This window comes from Mastigoproctus giganteus, chromosome 8 (assembly GCF_048544385.1).
Source record: "Mastigoproctus giganteus isolate SK-2022 chromosome 8, ASM4854438v1, whole genome shotgun sequence".
NCBI lineage: Eukaryota > Metazoa > Arthropoda > Arachnida > Uropygi > Thelyphonidae > Mastigoproctus > Mastigoproctus giganteus.
Window position 1 is genome coordinate 68,680,308 of NC_143582.1, and position 23,590 is coordinate 68,703,897.

Below are 23,590 nucleotides of genomic sequence, written 5' to 3' on the forward strand. Positions count from 1 at the left end.
TGGCTAACTGTGTCATGAATCAGTTGAGTGTAGTTAGCCTTGGAAGTGCAAAAAATTAACTTCTTTGAAGCTACTAAAATGAATGAAAGGCGATAAATGTCTGCCAAAATATTAACTTGCTTCAGCTATAAATTATGTAGTTTTTATTCTCTTTTTTCTTGATTATAGCGATTATTTTGTTATTTGCGATTAACATAAAAAGAAAACAGTATCCGCCAGTATAATATATACTGGAAGATGCTGTCTGGACCGAGAACTTCTTCAAACAGAAATTTGAGAAAATATGTAACTATCGTATGAACATGATTCTTACGCATGCAGATGTTCTTTACAATTTCCAGACTATTAAAATGTTCAGATATGAGGATGCATTTTTAAACCGTTCTGTACCGTTCTGTATGTTTATTAAGCTCTCACTGCCCGACCCCCAAAAAGAAATAATAATATAAATAAATAAATAAACAGTCTGCTGACGAGGCCAGCGGGAGCCAGACGTGTCCAAAAGCCGCTAAGTGGATCTTCTTATTTATTGATTTGAAATTATTGTTTTTCTAAAACTTTTAATTTAAATTTAGTAGTATAGCATTATTTTGTGTTTTTCTGATTAATCTGGTTTATTTATTCTTTACTCGGCCTTGTAATTGCGTATCGGTAAGGGTATCATATCCACGTGTTACGAGTTGCACTCCGCTGAACGAGAAGTTTTTTTTAGCCATATTTAGCCGCTTTATTGACCAATTGATACATCAAATTATTTTCTATAAGTAGTTTATAGACCTAATCAGGATCGTTAGTTTATTCTGAATTGAGACAGCGAGATTTGGAAGTTAATTAATACTTAAGTGTCCGTAGATTTACCGTTCTTAACTTGCGCCATTGTTATACGATACAACGTATATCCCGAACTAGATAGCGTTAGTATAGTATATAATATAATATTGTAAATTAATCAGCAAAATCTACTAATTTTGTTAAACTTCGTTGTCAATTAAATTGTACTTTTAACTAAGCACATATAACGACTTAGACTACAAACGATTAATACATAACTTGATACGGAAGTTATATAAACAGAACTCGTAGATAATATTTGATACTGAAAAATATATATAGCGTTATAACTGTGTTGGGATACAAGTTTAGGGTTATAATTTTGTACTGAAATTTAAATTTTATTGAAATTAAATCGAAATCATGACTCAGACCAGAGCAACAAAGCAAAAGGCTCAAGCTAATGGGAGTGCTGTGGCCCAGAGGAGAACTGGGGGGGGGGGGGGGGGCAGTTGCCCTCTGAATCACTGCCTTTTAAAATGCACTGCTTGCATGATGTTTGTGGAGCAATCGGGTACGGGACATGATATTGCCATGGGTGATGTGTTTGTGTGTGCGCGATGCAAGGAGTGTAACGAATCAGCGTTGTTATGGACCTATATGAGCGCTTGAAGGACAGGGTGGATGTCCTCGAAGGATTTAAAGTGAGGGGCCCATCAAGCTCTCAGCTGCCCACATCAACGCCAGAGTTGAATGCGCTGGTCCCACAGGAACTAGTAGTTGTTGGTGATTCTATTGTCAGGGAAACGGGAAACATGCTTTGTAAAAAGGATAGGAGGAACAGGACCAGGGTATGTCTGCCAGGGGCAAAGGTTGATGACGTTGTAGAGCGGATCTCATCTTTTAAGGGCACAAAAGGTGATATAGTTGTACACGTTGGCACTATTGATATTAAGAGTAGGAGACCGGCAAAATTACTTAACAAGTACAGGTCACTGTTGAAAAAAAAAAGCCGTGAATTAGGGTTGAATTTGAAATTGTCTGCAATTCTGTCCAGACACGATAGGAGGGAGTTTATGATAAGAGCCTTGTCGATCAATTCGGCCCTGGAAAGATTGTGCAAGGCTCAAGGGGTAGAATTTTTTTAAGCCTTCTGCTTCTACAGGGATGAGATACACTTAAATAGAAAGGGTGCAACAATATTTGCTAATGCTATCGAGGCAGTGTTAGGTGGGTCGGAAAACTGCAAGCTTTGGGGGGATACAAGGATTAATTGATTAACAGTAGCCACTAGCAGAGGTGAAAGTGATTCTTGCACTGCTTCTATTGGAATGAGCAGAAGCCTGGAAAACAAGATGCAGGATATTTCAGAGACTGCTGGGAGTCATTGCGGTACAAGTAAACACATGGGTTGTGTTAGGGTAGGTAAGAAAAAGAACAGGTGCATGTATACTTGCGTGTACACCAATGCTAGGAGTTTGGTAAATAAATTTGAGGTATTGCTCAAAGCCACAAAGGCGGATATTGTTGGGATATCAGAGACGTGGTGTCACACAGAAATAAGGAATGCAGAACTGGAATATGGGGAGCACAACGTCTACAGAAAGGATAGGAAGGGAGGAGGGGTTATGCTATTAGTTAAGAAACACATAAAATTCAAGGAAGTGAAGCCAGTCGACATCGATGGACAGTGCAGTGTCTAGTCAGTTTGGTGTGACATAAGCACTGGGAGATCAAAATTGAGAGTAGGAGTGTGCTATAGGCCTAATGACTCTGATGAGTATAATAAGAAAGTGTACAGGGAAATAGAGCGGGCCAGTAAATCAAAGAGTCTTATAATGGGGGATTTTAATTTCCCAGATATTGACTGGAATTTGTGGGTTGGTCACTCACACACTAGCAAGGCTTTTGTGGATTTATTGGATGATTGTTTTCTACATCAGCATGTTCGGGAGGCAACTAGAAGGGAGTAATACTCCTGATTTGATTATTAGTAGTGATTCTTCATGCATTAAGAATCTGCAGATACAGGAACCACTAGGTGGCAGTGATCACAGTGTGCTGAAGTGGGATTTACACAAAGAGGTAACTACCATCAGGGTAAAGGGAAGGGTTATTGCTTTCGTAAAGGCGACTACGATGGTCTGAGACAGTATTTAAATTCTATACAGTGGGACCAACTGATGATGTTACCAACAGCAAATTCAAAATGGGAAGCATTCAAAGAACTTATCTTGGAAGCTACTAGGCTTTACATACCAACTAAGAAACATTGGTCAAGGTTTAGGCCTAAATGGATGTCAGATGAACTAATGAGACATATGACAGAGAAGAAAAATGCTTGGGATACATATAAATTAACACTTGACACAGAAGCTTATGATAGATATAAGTTGATCTGTAACCAAGTTACAAAAGAGGTTAGGCAGGCAAAGGCAGATTACGAGAAATCTTTGGCAAAGGAATGCAAAGAAAAACAGTAAAGAGTTCTTTTCTTATGTAAACTCTATAAGGAAGGGGATGAATCAGATTGGTCCACTTGATATCGATGGTTCAACTGTTGATGATCCTGCTCAGGTAGCTAACAAACTAAATGAATATTTTGCATCGACATTCACACATGAGGAGTTATTCAGCGAGGGGATTGCCAGAGGTGATTTCAACTCTGGCAGTAAGCTAGATAATCTTGTAATAACTGAGAGTAAAGTGGAGGAGAAATTGTTGAAGATAAACACAAGAAAGGCACCCGGGGTGGATGGGATCTATCCAGTTATATTAAAGGAGGCAGCAAAGGAAGTAAGCAAACCCTTAGCCATAATTATGAGAGGTTCCTTGGACTCAGGGGAGGTACCCACAGACTGGAGATGTGCAAATGTGACCCCAATTCACAAAGGAGGATCAAAGGCTGACACAAGTAATTATAGACCTGTGAGTTTAACTTCTGTTCCAGGAAAATTAATGGAGGCACTGGTTAAGGAAGCACTACAGGATCATCTGGACAAGACTTCAGTTTTAGCTCGGACACAGCATGGTTTTGTTAAGGGAAGTCTTGTCTGACCAATTTGATTGGATACTATGATGCAGTCACAAAGGAACTGGATGCAGGGAATAACTTTGATATTATATACTTGGATCTTAGAAAGGCTTTTGATACTGTTGCACATGGAAGACTGCTGTACAAATTGGAGCAGTGTGGCATTGGAGGCAAATTGCTGCTATGGGTAAAGGGGTGGTTGAGGGGAGAAGACAGAGAGTGGTAATCAATGGACACTGCTCATCGTGGACTAATGTTATTAGTGGAGTCTCTAAGGGTTCAGTGTTGGGTCCATTATTGTTTTCTGTATTTATAAATAATATTGATGATGGTATATAAAGCTTAATGTCCAAGTTTGCAGACGATACAAAAGTTGACAGGGTTGTTAAGGACACTACTGACGCTATTCTGCTGCAACAGGATCTGGAAAGGTTGAGCAGATGGGCTGAGAGGTGGCAAATGAAGTTTAACATTAACAAATGTAAAATACTACATATGGGAAACAGCAACCCCAGAGCAACGTATCAACTCTGTGGTACTACAGTGACAGTGGTAGAGAATGAAAAGGACCTGGGGGTAATTGTGCAGGCAGATTTGAAGTTCTCTGAGCAGTGCAGACGGGCTGCAAGAGTAGCTCATGGTGTCTTATCAATGATATACAGGAATTTTTATAGCAGGGATAAGGAGGTGATTACTGTATACAGGTCTGGAGGCCTCATTTCAAGAAGGATGTAGTGCTGCTGGAACGAGTACGGAGAAGGGCAACAAGGTTAGTGAATGGAACAAAGGGTTGCTCTTACGAAGAAAGGCTTTAATTTTGCAAATTACAATGTCTGGAGACTAGGCACCCACCGGCAAGGCGATATGACAGAGGTGTATAAAGCTTTGAATGGTTTGAGCATGCTCAATGCTGATGGGATTCTGCCTTTTGCTCAGAATAATCACATGAGAGGGCATAAATTCAAATTGAGGAAAGACAGATGTAGGATAGATGTCCGGAAATTTGTCTTTAGCCAGCTGGTAGTTGGTTGGTGGAACAGACTTCCATCCCTTGTTGTGGAAGTAGATAGCCTAAATAAATTTAAGGCTCAGCTGGACAGGTATTTCGGACGAACGGAGGGGTGAAGTGGAAGTTTTTTTTTTTTTCTCCTGGCTGATGCTGCATAAGCTTGCTTTCTTGCATCATATGCCTCTACCAATGCTAATGCTAAAAATGTGCTTTGCATAATCGGCTCCGATTATGCAACGCATGTGCGAAAATTTCCATCAGGTTTCCCATAAAAAAAAAAATAATAAATAAAATAATAATAATAAAAACATGTTCTCTTTCTGGCAAGACCACGCAAGTCAAGGGAATTAACACCTAGTCATTTTTGACAATAATACAATCATTATCGTATTTAGTAGTCATGTGAGATCGAACCACGATGAACTGAAGCACGTTCGCTAATTGCATCTGCACCTAACTGCTCGGCTATAGCTGGTCCTGTTTGAATTTTTCGTCGTTCCACAACTCCATTCTGTGGAATTCTTTATATGAACATTGATTAAACAGTGAAATGTTGGACAAAATGGCTGCAGACTACATCATCAGTTCTGTTCAGTAGCAGTCATGCAATATATTGGAATTACGAAGTAACAACATTATGTTTGCAAAAGTACATTTTTATGTAAATAGAGAACGTATTATTGCCTAAATAGTGTTGAATACCAAAAAAAAAGCACTTATGTCGGTTAATTCCAGACGTTTTAATAGGCCGGTAAGAAATATGGGATATAATTAACTACTTTTAATAGAAAGTTGGTCGTATGAAAACACTGTAGGAAACAGACTTGGAGGAAGTAAATGAATAGGACACACTAAGGAAAGGGTCATTTAATATTATGTAAATTGCGGTGACGGAACGATAACTAACTAGTTACATGCAGTATGTTTCAAAATTATAGCTGCTGCTTTTAAAGTGGATTTAAAGTTATTGAGTTAATTTTTATCTGCTTTCAGAAAAAAAAACAATAGTTGATATTAATGTGGTTATTTATGTAAGTTAGGAAAATAAGTTTGCAGTAGTAAAGTATTTTATGTAATGGACTGATCTCTCGTGTTATGAGTTTCTCGCAACGAAATTCCCCAAAGCTGCATTACACATATGTTTTTTCCGAAATGAGAATTACAGTATGATGCTGTTCATTTGTTGTGTGTCATTATCCAGACAGCCCTTTTAGAAATTGTTGCCCTTATTAAATCCTGTATTCACATTATAGAAATTGATGCTTTCATTCCAGCTTTCATGCTTAATGTGTTTCAATTTCCATCTTGATTTCGCCATATTTTTAACTCTGCCACCTTGTCTTTCATCTGGGTTTTACTTGAGTATGTTCTGTTTTTATTTTTTCAGATTTCTTATTTCTGTCTTAATCTAGGTTATTTGCTTATTATTTTGTTCTACTGAAAACATATGCTTTTTATTCTCGTAAGGCATTTATTTATGAATGTTTGTTTGGCTCATTGCCTTTTCAACTGTCTCAGCGCAAATTGTAAAACAGAGGTGGCCACACTGAAAAATGCAGTTTTTACCCTCTACACATCCTCATCCCCTGTAGTGGGAATGAAGTAATGTTCTAAAATCTGGATGTACGTGTTTGCATTCGTTGTGCCTATCAACATACTTTTTTTTTTTTTTTTTTTGTAGTTGTTGGCGCATCTGCTTCTGTGGCCATAATGCACCTCCCAAGGTTTTTGCAGTACTTTGATCCAAGCCCGAGGCGGGATTCGAATCCGCGACCTTTGGGTTGCTAGGCAGGCACTTTACCCACCCGGCTAGCCCGGTCGGCATATCTATCAATATACGAGCGAAGTCTTGCCAGGAACATATCCTTCACGCCATCTTTCTACATGGGAATTTTGTTGTTTCTTGAAGAAATCAGTCAAAATGAAACTGCTCATATTTTCATTTCTTGTTATACTGTACACCGATAGAGCCATAGAATTTAAACTTTTAATCGTCTAATGGTCCCTTAACTGCTAGACTAGTTTACATGCTTTTGGGCCCATTTTAACGAAACTTAGCTTGCTCTTTTTGCCTAGAGTCTTCTTCTAGGACTGTAGGTTTTTAGGCTCCTACTACGTTAGTTGTTGGCAAATAGGTTTAGCCCTTGCGGATATCCTAAACTTTTTCCCATTCATTTCTGAGCTGATTTATTGCGGTTTTGATAGAGACAGAAAGTATTAGTCTATACTGAAACAATTTCTGATTGGGAATGCAATTTTTTCCCCATTCTAGATCTAAAGCAAAATATGTGTTACACCTTTCTGAAAACTTCGTGTAAATGGGAAATTGAGATGATGCCGTTGCAGCCTGCGAAGGCAAATCAACCACACAATAGATGCATTTTAACACACATGCACTCATTCCATTTTCAACAAGTGCGTGGAAAAGGCTTTAATTTGATTCCAGTGGAGTCAGGGAGGAAATTTTCGTGGACACGCTTAGACAACCTTCTCGTTCTTTCACATCTGCACGCATTGTGCAGACATGATATACAAATTTGTATTTGTATATCGATACTTCATGATCTTAGCTGCCATGTCACAAATTCTAAACTCAACTCAGCTCAGCTTAGCATGATGGTATTTGTATTTTGGAAGCAGATAGTATTGGAAACCTTTATTATAAATATAAATTGCTACTTTTTACGTGACGATAATTTAAGGAAATGGCTCTCAAAAAAAACTTTTATCAAACGGTGATCCGCTGCATTAGAAATTATATTCGCAACAGTGGAGAAGACTGAGATGGCCAGGCATATGAATGAAATTTTTCTTAAGCTTGTGGCATTCTACAACAAAAAAATAATGATTTAAGTTATTTATTCACCATTACAGAAGAAAAAAAAACAAAAAACAAGTGGCTGTTGCAATCATAAGGCTGGCATAAACCTCTTGATATCCATTCAAATGATCTTGTAAAATACGATTTATATACGTTTTGTATATACAGCGTGAGGGAATTATTTGTATTTTCGCGCCTTAATTTACCTATGCAAAGTTATCATATGCATTGTGATGTTCCCTCCCCCTTGGATGCATTTCCTATGCCTGTAATAGATGTTATAGCATTGTATAGGTTTCAAAATGAAAAAAGAAGAAGAAACAAGTGCCGTTTATGGATCTTAGAATATGCAATTTATAGATACGTAACAAGTTTTTGTTTTGATGTTCGCACCCAGGCAAGCATAGCTATTTTAGATGTGAGTGTATTCTGCGATCAGTTTGCCTGTTTTTCGAAATCTTTTGCAACTCTCTCCCAAAAGTGTTCTAAAAACTATAAAAATTCCTTCCTTCCTGACGACATTCGAATCTAGGTCTTTTCCACATAGTGTGGAAAAACAGCGATCGTAATCGCTGTGGCAGCTATAGGGCGTCTGAGTTATCTCTTACGTCTGGATGATCCAAAAGAATTCCAGTCTTTGTTGTATGGTTAAAATTTACAACTACGTCATTTTGTATTACTTCATTTGTACTCCTACTGTAACATAATGAGGACGGAAAGTTAATTTAACGAGTTTTAAGGGAAAGTTATTGGCCAGCTGTCACATGTTTTTATACATTTAGAAGTACGATACCCTTAGAAATATCCGTGGAAAATGCATGCAGTAAAATTCGAATGTTTCTGAGATAAAGAATAGAGTGAGTTATTAAAAGCGACAAATGATTGACCTAGCGACCCTTGTTGGAATTTTACGAAGGTTGAAGAATACGATTTAAGTTGCAGGAACGCTGTTCCTTGATAATCTAATTTAAAATTTGTACATAGATAAAAGTTGTTCAGAAGACACAGTGCCAGTGAGTGATAAAACCATCTTTCCTTAAAGAGGTTAAGGAGCTGTAGGTATGATACATAACGTTGCTTCGTATATTATACATCTGTAACATGCGTGAAGGCTATTCTGCAGTTATCAAAGATGGAAATAAATAATTTTTATGAGGAATTAAACAGTTTTCAGTTTTCGTAGCGTTGGAGTATCTCACCCACCCTATCACTACTACCTAGAAAAAAGCTGAACGATCGGTTTTGAGTGCTGTTGGTGGATATTATTGAAGAAATTTTTTACACAAGATTTATCAGACAGTAAAGGATTTTTCACTTGCAAAACTGAAAGAGTAGTTTTAATCAATTGAAGAAGAAAAAGAAAAAAACAGTGCCTAGTAGTATTTGCACCATCCTGAAAAATGAGAGGATAGGAACAATCTCTCTCTGTCTCTCCATTTACAGTAACTGGAAAAGATAGTATGAACCAGAGCTGTAATGCTCAGTACGTTCTACGTTGATATCAATATTTGTAAAATAATAAGAGAAGTTTACCTCAATATAGTACGTGGAACACTTCCGTATGATACTCTTCAGAAATTAAAACGAAAAAATCGAAAAACTTACATTAGAGTAACAAATAATTTTAAAATAATTAAAAATCAATTTAACTCAATTAAAAATAAGAAAATTAATTAAAAGAATTTAACGAAAAAAATTACAAAACGAATTTCCTTCCTGAAGCTGAAAACGCTTTTCGACCGTATGTCGTGATCACAGGAATGAAAATTACCCAATAGGGATGAATATGAAACTTAAATAGGGATTATTTGTCTTCGCGCATGCGCGTAAACGCCCACGAAATGGAGATGAAATATGGTCGACGAACATTAACAGAATTTTCGTGTAATTTAAATTCTGCGGTTTCTGCAATTAATAGTAGCGTATAATTACGTTGGACACTAAGTAACACTATGTTCACTTAAATCCGTAAAACTGCTGCATTCTGGAGACATTTTAGTCGAAGCATTAAATATAAAATTATAAAAAACATGCCGAAAAAAATCTTGAAAGCCACATCGTAGGAGAATACTTATCATTGTAATCCCCACAAAACTTTGAACTCGTCACGCGGTGTCATATCAGAGTGGAATCTTCTTTACGTTTCTGAAGAATAAATCGGCTCTGAATTGAAAGATCAAGGAGTGACAACTGTCAAGCGTATATCCATGCGAAAGGATGGGAAAGTCATTCTCACTCGAGTTCTTATCCTTACATTCAACACCTTACAGCTTCTAAGTTCCATGAAGGTAGGCTACTTAAACTGCCCAGTGAGCATTTACATACCGAACCTACTGAGGTGTTTTAGATGTCAAAAGTACGGCCACTCACAAATAGCTTGTTGTGATTACCCTGTGGTGCTAAAGACCACGAGAGCAAGGAATGTTTAGCTCCTGAAACAAATTGTACTAACCGTCAAGCTGAGCACCCTGCGTACTCTAGAGCATACCAGCCGTGGAAGGATGAACAAGAAATTCAAAAACTAAAAACAGAGCTGAACATCTCCTACTAGGAGGCATAAAACGCAGCCAGTTAATAAATAGCACCAAGCCCTCATACGCTCAGAAAGTTTCTGGGAAGAGTACCATCGGCACCCAAACACTAATGTAACTATTTCACCAAGAGAGTCGTTCGCTTCCATTGCACGCTGTTTATTGAGTTCACAAAAGCCCACCCAAAAAGTGCAATTAGCTGCCAATCTTATATCTGTACCTGCTAGTGCCCCACCACTTCCAAAACACAGTGGTAAAGAAACTCCAAAAAAAAAAAAAAAAAAACACCCAGGAAGAGCCACTGGCAATACAAGAAATAATGGATGTAGACGTCAAGGAGATACAGGACGAATCTGTCTTGGAAGAAGAAATGGATACAGGCCGCCCATTCTTTCCAAAGGGAGATAAATCCAGAAAACAAAGTCCTCAGCTCTTCGGATGCCACATTCAAATTCTTGCAATGGAATTGCCGTTGATTCCGTAGATAGAGCGATGACATCAAGGTCCTCCTGTGTAAGCATGAGCAAACTTGCTTTTGCTTATAGGAAACCTATTTAAAGAAAATGAGGACTCTTACTTCCGTAACTGTTCAGTTATTCACAAAGTCAGACCTGGAGATGGACCTGCCCACAGAGGAGTTTGAAAGGGGGGTGTGGGTAACCACACCCTCCTTTCAAACTACGTTACTTACCCCCAACTTATAGCTTGTAGCAGTTCGTCTTACAGTAGGGGGTTCTTAACTGTTTGTTCCATCTATTTGCCACCTGGGAACGACATCCCCAGGCAGACGTTGATAATCTGATTAAGCAATTGCCATCTTCTTTTCTATTATTAGGGGAATTTAATGGACATAATATTCTGTGGGATAGTGCCGATACCAATAGAAGGTCAGACTATCGAGCGTGTGCTCTAACTTTTACACGATGCGGCTGAGTTAGTCGGTCTCAGGCGAGGGTAGCATGATTTAACTCCGGTTTTTCGTACAGCAAACAGAAAATCGACCACATAACAACAAAATTTACGGACAGTATACACGGAGCAATATGGCCTTAGCTGCTAATGCTCCTAAAAACCCTACTACTACTACTTTTACTCGAAAACAATGATCTGACTCTTCTAAATGGGGGTTCTAACACCTTCCACATGTATACCCATACATTTACTATGATGGGTCTCTCCATACGCTCCTCTCCCTTCTTCCTGTTTGTATATGGGAGTGGATGACGACCTTTATGGTAGTGATAATTTTTCCGTGTTATTCGCTTTTTACAATCGGAGACAATGCCACTATCTAGGATACCATGGTGGAAGATTGATCACACTGACTGGTTGGTTGCTGTTTTATGGCGCATTGGCAACACACTGAATGGAATACCTTCAGACATCGGGCAACATTTAATGCTATCACAGTCGGCCAGGAGCCAATTAATAACACAGTAAAGCACATGCGTAAGATACACACAGTAAAGCACATTACAGAAAGTATGGTCCAAGCATTTGTAATTCCGAAGCCGTCGACTCGGTTTCTATGATTTAAAAATCCAGGTGGAATAGAGAATACACAGCAGCTAGAAAGGCTCAGAACAAAGCACGGAGCATATTTCATCATTATTCTACCACAGATAATTTAATAGCCTCCAATCGTGCCAAAGCTTTATATCAGACCTCAGAGTCAAAAGGAATCTTGGATCCGTTTTGCATCTTCTCTCATACAAGTAGCCAGTTCCAAAGCCATCTGGGACAAAGTCCAGAAAATGAAGAGAAAATACACATCACACCTTTCATCGACCCTGGAACATAATGTACGTACAATTTCAGGCCTAATTGCAAATGAAAACACTCTCGGGAAGATATTTGATAAAATATCTTCAGAAACACCGTACCCCTTCCCCCAGAGTTCCTGGGCCTCAAACAAAGATCAGAAAAACAGCAACTAAAGTTGTCTTCAAACGGCTGCGAGGCCTTTTACACAGTGGCAGCTGAAAGGGGCACTCCCTATCCAAGGCGAGTGCAATTTTGCTAGACGACATCCATTATCACATGATTAAACATCTTTCATCAGAATCCATGCGGCGCCTCCGTAGCCAGGTGGGAAGGAGCAGCAGTTCGTAGCACGCCCTTCTTGATTAGACCGGGGTTCGAGCCCGTCACCACCAAATACGGAGGATGCGGACAGGTCAGGGAATGATCACCGCATATTCCCAGAGCAATATGGCCTTAGTTGCTAATGCTCCTAAAAAAAAAACAGAATCCATGGATCTCTTGCTCTGTCTCTATAATAGAATCTATATTGAAGAGGAGTTTCATACGGCAACTGTCTTTGCCTTCCCGAAACCGGGAAAGGATTCAAAAATACCGAAAAATTACCGTCCTATGGCTCTGATCAGCTGCTTGTGCAAGACTCTGGTAGGTAGCACAGTTGGTAGGATCGCTGTCATCCCCACACCGGGTGGGAAAGACCTGAGTTCGAGTCCCGTCGATGAAGGGAGGAATTTTTATGGGCCTTTTTCGCAACGTGGATGTGTTAGTCGATTTCAGGCGAGGGTAGCGTGGTTTCCCCCCCCCCCCCCGAAAACTCGCGCTTTTCGTCCAGAAAACAGAAAATCAACCTCAGAACACACGGAATTTACATAAAATATTCACGAAGCAATATGGCTTTAGTCGCTGATGTTCCTAAAACCCTAATACAACCACGACAACAGCAGCAGCTTGTGGAAGACACTGGAAAGAATGGTCAACGCTCGCCTTGAAGCTGACGACCTCATTTCCAGGACACACTGTGGCTTCCGAAGGAACAGGTCAATAGTTGATCATTTAATCCCACTGGAAACATTTATTCGTAATGCTTTCTTGAAACGTGAGCGCCAGGTGTCGGTTTTCTTTAACGTGGAAAAAGCATATGACACACGGATTGGAGATTCAGAATTAAAAGACATTTACAACTTTGATTTTTTTTTTAGGGGTACATTACTATCTTTATTAAAAACTTCATTTCAAACCAAGTTCATGTACGATCCACCTTCTCTCGGCCATTTTTCCAAGTAGCGGGAGTTTCAGATGGATCGGTTCTGATTTTTAAGCGTTTGCTATCAAAGTTAATTCTATTATCCCATTATATAACGCTTATGTTAGACCACACTTGGAATACTGTGTTCAAGTATGGAGACCGCACCTAAAGAAAGACATCGAGCTTCTTGAAAGGGTGCAAAGAAGGGTAACTCGCCTGGTGAGATCGGCAAAAGGGCGTCCTTATGAAGAAAGACTTCGAATATGTGGGTTGCAGAGTTTGGAAACTAGACACCTTAGAGGAGATTTGATTGAGGTGTTTAAGGCTCTGAGAGGCATCAGTAAAATGAATGAGGACAAAATTTTCAAGATTATAAACGATGCTAGAACTAGGGGACATAAATTCAAGTTACGCGGGGAAATGTTTAGATTGGACTGCAGGAAGTTTTATTTTAGCCAGCGAGTTATAAATTACTGGAATAAGTTGCCTTCATGGGTGGTAGAGGCCGACAGTTTGGGGAAATTCAAAGGTCATCTGGATAGTACTTTCGGGTAAGGGAAGCGCATAGGATGATAGGATTAATTTCCTTTTTATTTAATTTTTAATTTCATTTTATTATTTTTATTTATTTATTAATTATTATTATTTATTTATTTATTAATTATTATTATTTTTTTATTTAATTTTTGTTTTTATCATTGTTTTGTTCGGATTTTTTTTTTTTTTTTTTTTTTTTTGGCTGGTGCAGCATAAGCCATAGGCTTTCTTGCACCATACGGCTAATACTAATACTATTACCGAACAACTTCCTCCAACCGTAAACAGTGTTCTCTCTTCGTTGATTACTCTAGCATCTTTTCGCAGTCATGCAACATGAGGGTTATCGAAAAATAATTGCAGCACGTCAACTCTTGGGCGGTGGCTAATTGTTTCAGGTTCTCGCCTCAGGAGGTCGTTTGTGTACACTTTCTTTGCAAACGGAACCTTCACCCTGAAGCAGAACTCAAGCTGGAAAAAACATCATTCCAGTAGCATCAGAGACAAAATTATTGGGACTTGTATTTGATAAGTTGACATTTCTATCACATATCCGCCAAGTTCGGACAAAGTGCATGAGGGGGACTGAACCACCTACGTGCCATCTCCTCCAATAAATGGGGAGCAGACCACTGCACTTTACTCCGCCTCTATCGTGCACTTGTCCAATCGAAACTATATTATGGGTCTCAAGTGTACGCATCTGCTAGAAACTGCGTACTTCAATGGCTAGAACTATTTTACCATCAAGCTATTCGCATTGCTGATGGAGCATTTATAACATCCCCTGTCCAGAGTTTATACGTCGAAGCAAATGAACTACCGCTGTCGCTTCGACGAAAGCAATTGACTCTAAAGTATATTTTCAAACTGAAGTCTCTGCCAGACAACCCTACGTGGAAATCCGTCTTTTAGCCACGATGGAAAAATTTTTATAACATCCGTCAGACTGCCAATCGTCCCTTTGGTATTCCTGACCAAGAACTACAAAGACCATTGAATGTCACAGTAGAGAATGTTGCCCAGTCACCAAGGCAGCCCCTTTCACCTTGGCATGCACACTTTCCACCAGGATTTGTCAGCTTTGTCTGGCTGAGTTTGGATCGTGTTGAGTATGGAGATCCCGAGACCGTTCTTCATTTTATGCTCCATTGTGGCTTGTTTGCGAATTAAGGTCTCGCCTAAAGATCCAGATGCGCTCTGAGGATAATTTGTTTTACTTATTCGATAATCAAAGGTCTTTTAGAGTTTTTAATACATTTGTTAAGGCCGTTTTTCGGAACCAATATGCTGGATAGTAGAGGCCTGCCTCCATGTCGGTAGGGATGACACTGAATGACATAACAATTGCGCCCATTGGAAGTTAAGTGGCCCAGCTCTCCTGAAATTGACTAATTTTGTTTTGTTGTTGCTTTTTTCACAGTTTTGTTCTTACCAATGTCAGGTATACTTTGAACTGGAATTCGCCTTATTCTCAGATAAGCCTGGGTGGCGCACTAGGACTAAGCCTCCTCAAGTGAGTTTGACGCATACCCCCGTAATGTTACTGTATTTACAATCTCACTTACCTCAAGATAGATCAACTGTGACGTCATACAAAAGTCCGCGCTAACGAACACCACTCGTGTTGTATTATCAGCAATGATGAATGCTCGGCTATATTGACGAAAATGTATACCTCCTGTGTTCTGGCTGAACTTTGCATAACCCATCTAAAGAAAAACAAAAAAAGAATGAAAACGAAATTTTGATATGAAGAATTGCTACAGATTTTAGTCAGTACTAATTGATTAATTTATTAATTGTTGGTAAACCAACTGCGCATGTACTTATTATATGCAAAATGTCTGCAGTTCTTCCCAGAAACGATAGGATGGGGTACATGATGAGAGCCTTGTCAGTCAGTTTGGTGTCGGAGAGACCTTACAGAGCTCATGGGATAGAATTTTTCACAGCGTGATATGTGCATGTTAATAGGATAGACTGTTTTTACAGGGATCTGATACACTTAATTAGAAGGGTGCAAGAATATTTTGCTGATGCCACCGATGCGGTGTTACATGGGTCGGAAAACTGCTAGCTTGACAATGATACACAGACTAATAGATTAATAGAAACATCACACAGGAGTGAAAGTGATACTTGCGCTGCTTTGTATTGGGACATACAGCAGCCTGAAAAGCGAGGTTTTGGGGATATTAAGATCTACTGGGGACTATATTTCTTTGTCCTTCGTGAGAGAAGCAAATACGTTGGCTGCATTAGGGTTGCTAAAGTAGAAATGGGTCCATGTATACTTGCATGTTTACTAATGCTAGGAGCGTAGTAAAAATAAAATTTTAATGGATTTAAAGTACTGGTTAGGTCATCATCAAACGCGGAAAATGTAGATTTATCGGAGACTTGGTACCACTCTGACAGAAGGAAAGTAGAATTTAAATATGGTGGTTCAGTGTTTACAGAAAGGGCTGTTGGGACAGTGGGGAAAGGTGGAGTTATCCTCTTGGTTAAGAAGCACTTAGAATCAAAGGCAGTGTATCTAGTTTACATTAGTGGCCAGTAGAATGTTGAGTCAGTTTGGTGTAAAATAAGAACTGGGAAAACAAGAACTTATAGTAGAAGTGTGTTATGGGCTAAACTACTGGAATTGAGTATAACGAAGAATTATCCAGTATAAATCATGTTGTTTTATAATGACAGAAATTAAATTTTTTCGTTATTGACTGGAACTTGTCGGTTGGACACGCTTACAGTATCAGGACTTTTCTGGATATATTGAATGTCTGTTTTCTATACAATCAAGTTAGAGAAGCAACGAGAGAGTTGGTTGGTTGGTTGGTTGGTTGTTGTAGGGTTTTAAGCGCATCAGCAATTTAGACCATATTGCGCCGTATACTGTATATGTCTTATCTATTGTCGTGTTCCCGAATTGATGTTTGCTTGACGAAAAATCCGAGTCTACGGGTTTTTCGTCCAGAAAAAACCATGCTGCTCTTGCATGAGACCAGATAACTCAGCGACGTTGTGAAAAAGCCCATCAAATTCTTCGCGTTTTTGACTGGATTCGAACTCGGGTCGTTTTGACGCTGAGTCGGGAAGACGATGATTATACCAACTGTGCTACCAACAAGGATTTCAACGAGAGGAAGCAATTCTCTTGATATAATTATCAGCAGTGACGCGTCATGTATTACGAATATCCAGTGGCGGTGATCATAATATATTGATGTAATCCTATTACTGTACATTGATATTGATCTCTAACTTAAAGTATAGTAAAATTATAACTACTGTCAAAGGGTAAAGCGAAGGGATTTGGCTTTCTTAAAGGTAACAACAGCGGTTGCAGATAATTTATTTCCCTTCAGTAGGACCAACTGATTATGTTATCTGGCAAGCAATCATATAACCTACTAAGCTTTTTATACCAACGAAGAGATATTGTTCAAAGTTTAGACTTAAATGGATGTCAGATAAGCTGATGAGACTACTGGTATAATGTTAACCTTTAAAGGAAAGGGGGTGTAAATCACATCGGTCGGCTAGATATGAATGGAATAACTATTGATGATCCTGTTCGGGTTTCTGACGAGGCAAATAAATATTTTTCGTGTAAAATCACCATCTGCGAAGAAATTTTTAGGGATGACAATATCAGAAATACACCAAGTTATAACTCGGAATTAAATGATTTTTTGATAACTGAAAAAAGAACTGTTTGAAGCAAGAGGAAATACCTGGGGATGATGGTATCTATCCAGTTATATTAAAAGAAGTGGTAAAAGAGGTTAACAAACCTTTAGCCGTAATTATGACAGTCTTTCCTTTTAGGGGAGATCTCTATTGATTTCAGATGTGCAATTATCTCCCCAATTCACAAAGGAAATCAAAGGGTGAATTGAGTAATTACAGACCTGTAAGCTTGACCTTTGTTCCAGGGAACTTAATGGAGTTGCTGCTTAAGGAAATAGTGCTGGACATGCTAGTCACAAATGCAGTTATACTTCAGTCCCAGCATATATTGGATAAAAGGGAGATATTTTGGGACAAATGGGACTGGATACTATTATGCAATAACAAAGAAACTCAATGAAAAATATTTTTGCATTGAGTTCAAAGTGGCAATTGAAGTCTAACATAGACAAATGCAAGGTTCCCCATATAGGGAGGAATAAACGCAGATTAACGTATCAACTATGTGGCACTACACTCAGGGTAATGGAGAATGAAAATGACCTTAGGTAATTTTGAAATCAGATATGAAGTGCTCTGAGCAGTGCAAAGGGGCTACTATGACAGCTCATCCGGTTTTGTCTGTGTTATACAGGAATTTTGCCAGCAGAAATAAGGAGGTGATTATAGCGTTTTCTAAAGCAATGGGTGTACCTCATCTTGAGTACTATATACAGATTTGGAAGCTTATTTTAGGGAAGAATGCGGATCTGTTCGATCGAGTGCAGAAAATGAAAATGAGATTAGAGTGCGTTTAGTGTCAAACGGCACCACAGCTTTCCCCCATCTCCGCGTACTGTACATTGTGGGTGTGACACAGAACACTGTCAATGCGAAAGGTTTAAAAGTGTATGGATTTTGTATATGTTTGGTGTCGTGTACTGTTGTTCCTCTGGTCATTTAGCCGCTGGGCCCCCTAATGGGACCCAATTTGCCACACTTTCCCGTGGAGGCGGACCAGGTTACATAAGTATTATAGTTATTTACTCTGGCAGGTCCTGTCACCTAATTTCCTGAGATTTCAGTGGCTAGGACATAAAAAAAAAAAAAAAAAAAAAAAAACCATTATAGATAGGGGTCAGCCAAAAGTACTATACTGGTGTGCAAAATTTACGGACCAGTCAGGTTTTCACTTGTAGCTTCTCATAGGAGTGGCCTGGATATGGGAAAAACATACCAAAGGAACCTCGTGATGTACAGAAATGATGAAGGAAACAAAACGGTACAGAGGGACTTTATTCAAAAATGGCAACATAGCATTGGCTGCTATGATACAGATGCATCACTGCCAAAGATGGAACAAAGGTAAGAAAGAGGTGGTCCTCAGTAGGAGATATGGCCACCCCTAATGTCGATGCAGGCTTTTCCACCTGTCCATACTTAGAAGAATGTTGTTGATAAGTTCTTGGGGTAACATCGTCCATTCCTCTGTCAGCGCCATCTTCATCTGGTGAACATTTTCTGGTGGGTGTGGATGTGCCGCTAGGCGTCTCCCCAGAGCGTCTCATATGTGTTCGATGGGATTTATATCGAAGGAATGGGCAGGCCAATCCATTCGATCAATGTCCTCACTTTCCAAAAGCATATCACAGCTGCAGTGCGATGGGGTGTGGCGTTATCATCCATAAACACGAACTCGGGCAAATGGCACCTCGGAACAGACGCACATGGGGAAGGATTATCTCAGTACAGTAGCGTGCACCGGTTACAGTATCGCCTTCCAGTATCTGGAGTTGTGTACATCAGACGAGAACACCTCGACCGCCATATCGATCCCTTTCAGTGATGTTTGCGGGGTGATACCGTGTGCCAACCTCTCTCCAGATTAGCTGACGTCCAGAATCGCTGCTGAGACTGAATCTACTCTCATCAGTAAAGAGCACCTTAAGTAAAGATTTTGTGGTTGAAACCTTTAGAAATTAGTGTTTGTCCTTAAGTTTTGCACACCAGTATATTTATGCTAATTGACGTTAAGTTTTTGGGTGTAAGTTAGAGAGAGAGGGGGGAAGACTGAAGACTGGGGGAAAAGAAAGAGATAAGGGATCCATAAAGAAGATTACCCTCAAATTAGTAGAGAAGGTCCATGCCCCACCAGAGGGAAAAGAGGGGTGGCGAGGGGGGGAGAAGAAGACCAGAAGCCACCTCTCCCTCCCGCCCGAGGAGTGGAGACAAAGGACCATGCAAGGGAGCGTGGCTAGGAAGGCCTATGGCAGTATGTGAGCTGTGCTGGTGGTTGGCAGCATGGGCAGGCCTATGGCAGCATGTGAGCTGTGCTTAGTCATTCCTGGAACGAAGGAGTTGCATGGCACAATTCTCGTGGAGGTTTACGGTTTAGGTAAAGTTCGTTGCCTGGCAAAAAGGTCTTGGGAAAACTTGGAAAAGGCACGGTAGTGTTGCTCGTGTTCTAGAAGACGGTTTTCTTGATCTTGCGGACGGTAATGAATCCGTGTAATGAGAATACGTCGGAGATTTTCGTAAAGCGGGCAGTGGTACATAAGGTGGTCCCAGGTTTCCTGGGATCCACAGTTACACAGAGGGTTGTCTGTTATATGGAAGGAAGTCAGTTTTGCACGAATGGAACAGTGCCCTGTCAGAAGGAAGGTGGTTTGTAGGCTCGTGGAGACCCATGTCGGGCATTTGGATAAACTTGACTTCTGGAAGAAATTTTTGGGTTATGGTCCCCTTTGTAGACTCCGTCTGCCAAGTCTGTGTTAAATGGATGATAAGTCTTTTCTTCTGCAGTCCTGTTGTTGAGTGGATCAGAGGCGAAGTCTAATATTGTCTGATATTCCTTTGGAGAGTTAATACAGTAGATCTGTGCTGACAATTTCTTGGTCTAAAGGTAGTACACCTGCTGTGACTTGCAGGGCATGGGTTGAGACTGTGCGACAAGCTCGTGTTATTGTTAGGAGGATAGAGCGCTGGATGGTTTCTAGCTTTCGGCGATTGACGACGGTCTGCGTCTTTGCGAACCACATCCCGGAGGCATAAATGATGGCAGGGATGAAAACTGCCTTATAGAAGAACCTGGCGCTCTGGTGCGCTTTTTGAAGCCCCAGTCCCGCCGGGTTACCCTGGCCACTAGGGTAGTGTAGTTTGTGATCTGAAAATGAGATTAGTAGGGGGTGAAAGAGGGTATTCTGTTCCTACAAAGAAAGGCTTCTGTTCTGGAAACTAGACGCCACTTGCGAGGAGATCTGATTAAGTTGTGTAAGACTTTGAATTGATTGAAGTAGCTAAATGCTGATGGCATTCTTCCTGTTGCTCAGATCACACACACGAGGCGACATAAATTGAAATTGAGGAAGGATAATTTCAGGATAGCTGTGCAGAAATATGCATACGTATGCATTTAACTTCACAATTAAACTTATTACTTAATACTATGTGCCCTCGTGGTAGCACAGTTAGTGCTACCAATCGTCATCCTCCCCACACCAGTAATATACACGGAGCAATATGGCCGTAGTCGCTGATGCTCCTAAAACTCGACTACAACAATTATACCTGCAAGGAGATATGATTGAATTGTGTAGGACTTTGAATTGATTGAGGTAGCTAAATGCTGATGGCATCCTTCCTGTTGCTCAGATTCTTGCTATGTTCCTTGTGTCTTTTCCTCTTATGCACTCCCGTATGGCTATATTGATTGTTCTGGCCCTTTCGCGCCACGTTGAGCATTCTCTTAGGCAGCGTTATTTTATCAGGTAACGTTCATGTTTGTGCGCAATTTTTCTAACATCTTGTACCTTATATAAAATATATGGCCACTCATGGTTTCATAGGCCCTGAAATTTCTATGGATGAATAACTGACTTAGAAAGCTATATAAGGCGTGTGATTTACACAAGTTCGTATTCTCATCTCGTCAGAGCTGAACTGACTGATTTCAAAGAGGGTGTTATTGTTGGATGTCACATTTCTGGCTTGTTGATTCGTGCAATTGCCGACCCTACACCATAAAGTCGACCGTTGGTGATTCAAGCGACAATCCGATCAGGCATCTTTGCAGAACATCAACTAGGAGGCATGAACAGTGGATGAGGTCTGTTCAAACACACTACGTACGAAGCTCAGCAGCTTAGACTTTCATTGAAGAGCGGCGGTGCGTGAGCCCAACATTATCTACCACAACAGCATTTTCGCCTTGCATGGTGCTACGATGGCCATAATTGGTTCACATAATAGAAATTGGCTTTGTGGAGTGATAAATCTAGGTACACCCCATTATTCGATAAGATGGGTGGGTTTGGGCATGGAGGATGTCTAGCGAATATCTGCTGCCGGAGCGCAGTGTGGTAACAGTGAAGTACAGAGCAGGTGGGGTTATTACTCGTGGTATGGGCTATATGACCTTTGGTAGTTCTTCGGGGAATGATGAACGCTGACGCCTACCTTAACATTATGGACGGTTCCATGCTTATTATGATGTGGCAGTCCTTTGATACAGACCCATGTTTGTTTCAGCAGGATTATTCCCCATGCCATACCGTCGTTGCTGTTCGAGAATGTTTCAAGGAGACAAATGTCCAAAAGTCGGAATCCCAGGTAACCACAGGGTTCAAATCGGGACTGTGTAGATTTGAACCCTTTGCAATACTTATGGGATGAATTAGAATGTCGGGTGAGGAACAGACCAACGCGTAACTTCAGTTGCTCAATTAGTCACTGTTCTATAGAACGAATGGAGAACTGTACACGCCAAAGTATTCCGTTGGTTAGTGGAACATAGTCGGAAGAATGGAGTTGTCATAAAGGTCAAGGGGTGGGGGGGGGGAGTGACACACTATTCAAGTGAGTGGCAGTGACATGAGTGTGAAACCGACGTGTGTCCGGATACTTTTCGTAGGGTAGTGTATATAAGATTATCAGAACTACTTTACTCTCTTGGTATATAAAGTGTGATCTGACAAATTAGTTTCAAGGAATTGCTATTCATTGTGAATAGCAATGCAGTCAAGTACGTGACACGGGAAAAGAGCAATAGCAGATTGCAAATTGTTTCTAAGAATTTTGGCAATTTCTTCAATCATTTTTTGATTCTAGGGCAGAGCTCCTACCGCTAGAGAGTTAGCAGAAGATCCTGGCGTCCAACCCTTTTCTAGACACTTTACACCCTTCACAGAAGAAATTCATAAACATAAAACTTAAGATATTTCGAATTAATGATGTAAAATTAATATTAAGTTTGAAAAAAAAAATCTTTGCCTACTGCTGTGATGAACCCTTCATATATAACAGTTAGAAAAACTAATATATTCGGAGCGAAAGATTCTTGCAAGGGATTTTTTTTTTTGTATAATTTGGTCTCAGTTCTGGTGAAGTGATGCCACTAACAAAAGCTTCATGTGTTTAACAAATCCATTATTATTTTAGTCGAAGTTTCTTTCAACGTAGTGTCCAGCATTATTATTTTATTTCTGGGAATAATGTTGACACAATTAACATACAGAAAAATTGTCATTTTATTATTATTATTATGAATTAACAAAAACAGTTTGCGAAATACTAAGAATTTGATTATTAATTGTCTTTATGGCTATTACGTGAAAATCAGTAGTTCGGCTGGAACAATATAGTTGCAGTAAAATAATAAAATGGATTCGGTCAAGAGGTTGAGATATACGAGGAAACACTAAATAAATAATAAAATAGGATAATAAGTGAGTAATGCCTCCCTTGATTTAGTTCAATGACTCCATCGTCGCATGTAAGTCAGAAGACACGGGTGCTGATTTCCTTTCTTTCATCTTTCACTCCATGTCTTCCTGACAACTAGATTTGTCCCGGTTTTTTTTTTTTTTTTTTTGAAATACAGGCAACATAACCGCTCGTTCTTATTCTCTGTTCAGTGTCGTATTAAATTAAAAGGAAATCAAAAAGATAGTAATGGGACATTCAGTAACTAGGCTGAATATTAAGAAATGTCATCTGTTTTATGGCAAAGAAATTATAAATGTGATTTTAGGGAAACACCCGGTGCATTTAAGTCTTATTTAAGTAGAAGTTATAGGGTGAGCAACTAGAAGATGAATAAATGTATACCGATACATTTTATTTTTACGAATTAAGGATATTCCTGACTAGCACATATTTAAATGTTTTATTTTAAACGTGAACGAAAAGTTCTGAGCTTTCGCAGTTAGCA

At 39.7% G+C, this 23,590-nt stretch overlaps 1 protein-coding gene across 1 annotated transcript in view; it reads right to left on the minus strand.

Moving 5' to 3' along the window:
* LOC150081599 (neutral ceramidase B-like) overlaps window positions 1–23,590 on the minus strand; it is a 178,738-nt gene that overhangs the window by 125,925 nt on the left and 29,223 nt on the right. Inside the window, exon 2 of the mRNA XM_090380565.1 lies at window positions 15,279–15,422. Coding sequence (XP_090236691.1) covers window positions 15,279–15,422 — 144 coding nt within the window. The remainder of the gene's footprint in view (window positions 1–15,278; window positions 15,423–23,590) is intronic.